Genomic DNA, 2,955 nt, shown 5'->3' with positions numbered 1-2,955 from the left:
GGCCACTCTGCCCTAAAGCCCCGACTGGTGGAGGGCTGCAGTGATGGTTGACTTTCTTTGACTTTCTACAACTTTCTCCCATCTCCCGACTGCATCTCTGGAGTTCAGCCACAGTCATCTTTGGGTTCTTCTGTACCTCTCTCACCGAGGCTCTTCTCCCCCGATAGCTCAGTTTGGCCGGACGGCCAGCTCTAGGAAGGGTTCTGGTTGTCCCAAACGTCTTCCATTTAAGGATTATGGAGGCCACTGTGCTCTTAGGAACCTTAAGTGCAGCAGAAATTTTTTTGTAACCTTGGCCAGATCTGTGCCTTGCCACAATTCTGTCTCTGAGCTCTTCAGGCAGTTCCTTTGACTTCATGATTCTCATTTGCTCTGACATGCACTGTGAGCTGTAGGGTCTTATATAGACAGGTGTGTGGCTTTTCCTAATCACGTCCAATCAGTATAATCAAACACAGCTGGACTCAAATGAAGGTGTAGAACCATCTCTGGGATGATCAGAAGAAATGGACAGCACCTAAGTTAAATATATGAGTGTCACAGCAAAGGGTCTGAATACTTATGACCATGTGATATTTCAGTTTTTCTTTTTTAATAAATCTGCAAAAATGTCAAACATTCTGTGTTTTTCTGTCAATATGGGGTGCTGTGTGTACATTGATGAGGAAAAAAATGAACTTAAATGATTTTAGCATATGGCTGCAATATAACAAAGAGTGAAAAATTTAAGGGGGTCCGAATACTTTCCGTACCCACTGTATCTCCCTTAAAGAGCCCATGGCATGCTTTTCCTTGTTTTCTGACTTACAGTATCTACACTACATGGTGAATTATCATCTAAAGCTCAAAAAAGATTCAAAGTGTTTATTGTCATATGCACAGTATGGAAACATGTTTCCCTGCACAAAGAAATTCTTACTTTGCCGTCCACCCTGAATGCCAAACCACAAGTGAAATATAAGGTGGATAAACGGTACCATAAAATCCGAAGGCACTTTAAACAGCAAGTTAAAACAAATATAATCATATGCACAGTACGGAAACATGAAAAAATAAAGTGTACGTATGTTCTATGTAGAAGCAACTCACATTATACAAGTCTCTCATACTCTTGCTAAGTAAAAAAACATGTTGCATGTCTGTTAATGCCTTGTGTAACATTAGAGAGAATTGTTGTAAGGTTGGAGAAGTTGCTATGTCTGCATTGTGCCAGTTAAAGTATGGGGTTTCTCAATTACCCGCTTTGTTTAGAGTGTTACACATCTCTTTTCATTGGTACTTATACTGTTGTTTAACTATCAGGAGAAGAAATTCAGATTAATTAATGCCGTCATGGTTCATTGTGCTGTTCACTTGCGACACAACACCGGCAGCAGGAGCTGTGTGCATTCACGGACTGTCCTCTCATTTTTAGGAAGAAGCTCTTTGGTTTTATGATTCTGAAGTAATTAGACTATTTGGAGTTATGAGGGGTGCAGAGCTAATCTAGAAGTATCCAAGATTAAATATTAAATGCCTGGAAATGAGCAAAATGAGCAGCGCCCCTCCAATCTCAGAAAACACCAGAAAGGTGTAATTTTCTCATATTTGTCACAACAGCCATGATGAGTACTGCATAGTGAGGATGTGAACCTGTTCATTGCCCTAGTCTATTTTCATGTTTTCACTCTGGTGTACAAAATCAAGATTTAATAATATATTCATTTTCCCATGTTTTCCACCCTTCTCTTTGTCTCCTCAGGGCAGGGTGCCATTCATTGTGCCAGACAAGGTGCTGTGGCCCCAGCTGTGTGAGGCCCTCGATATGAAGTACAAGGCAGAGATGCACAGTGGGCGTGGCCTCTCAGATGATAACCTGGTCTTTCTGGCACAGAAGGCTTTTACAAGCAGCAGCAACAACCCTGACGATTACCGTAACATGACCATATCCTGGGCCCAGTTCAATCGAGTGAGTCCAGCTTGTTTCCGCACCACCCACACTTCTGTAGCTCACTGTAAAATTCAGATCTGCACTATAAGAAAAAAGATGTTCTCTCACTAAAAAGCCCGTCAGTGGCAGCATCTTATTGCTTATTGAAGACTTGAAAGACTTAAGCTATAGTTAAAAAATACATTTAGGGATGAACTCTTACTAGTGCCCTGGTGCATGGATTTTACCGTAACTAGGTGCTACAGTGTTTGTAAACACTGATGAACCTGATTTCTCAGTCACCTGGTTTCATGTAACTGTACCAATGAAATACGTTTCATTTGTATAGGAGAGCTTACCTGGACGCAACTTCACCTTCTGGCAGTGGTTTGATGGAGTTGTGGAGCTCATGAAGAAACATCTGAAGCCCCACTGGAATGATGGGTAAATGACTCATGATGAACCTGATATTATATTGGTACTAAGATATCAATGTAAGGTAGAGGTAAGGTGGGGGGTTCTTCCTGAAGTCCACAGTCACCTCCACTGTTTTGAGTGTGTTCAGCTCCAGGTTGTTGCGGCTACAGGACACAGGACTAGCTGCTCAACCTCCCGTCTGTAGGCTGACCCGTCGCTGTCTCAGATGAGACCAATGACCGTTGTATCATCAACAGACTTCAGGAGCTTGACAGAGGGGTCCTTCGCGATGCAGTTGTTGGTGTAGAGTGAAAACAGCAGAGGGAGAGCACACATCCCTGGGGGGCACCTGTGCTTATTGTCCGGGAGCAGGATGTGGTTTTCCCCAGTCTCACCTGCTGCTCCCTGTCTGTCAGAAAGCTAGTAATCCACTGACAGGTGGGGGCAGGTACAGTGAGCTGGGTCAGTTTGTGGTGGAGGATGTCTGGGATGATGGTGTTGAACGCTGAGCTGACGTCCACAAAGAGGGCCCGTGCATAGGTCCCTGGGGAGTCGAGGTGTTGCAGGATGTAATGCAGTGCCATGTTAATTGCATCGTCCGCTGACCTGTTTGCTCGGTAGGCAAACTG

General features: G+C 43.8%; 1 protein-coding gene across 7 annotated transcripts in view; it reads left to right on the top strand.

Moving 5' to 3' along the window:
- Positions 1–2,955, top strand: part of LOC109966669 (signal transducer and activator of transcription 5B-like) — a 38,908-nt gene that overhangs the window by 30,215 nt on the left and 5,738 nt on the right. For all 7 annotated transcript variants that reach the window (XM_020611704.1, XM_020611701.1, XM_020611706.1 and 4 more), the window contains 2 exons: positions 1,742–1,948; positions 2,259–2,353. In XM_020611704.1, the coding sequence (XP_020467360.1) occupies positions 1,742–1,948; positions 2,259–2,353 (302 nt within the window). The remainder of the gene's footprint in view (positions 1–1,741; positions 1,949–2,258; positions 2,354–2,955) is intronic.

Source organism: Monopterus albus, unplaced genomic scaffold, assembly GCF_001952655.1.
Source record: "Monopterus albus unplaced genomic scaffold, M_albus_1.0 scaffold117.1, whole genome shotgun sequence".
Taxonomy (NCBI): domain Eukaryota; kingdom Metazoa; phylum Chordata; class Actinopteri; order Synbranchiformes; family Synbranchidae; genus Monopterus; species Monopterus albus.
The sequence above is the reverse complement of the archived record's forward strand: the minus strand, read 5'-3'. Positions and strand labels throughout refer to the sequence as shown.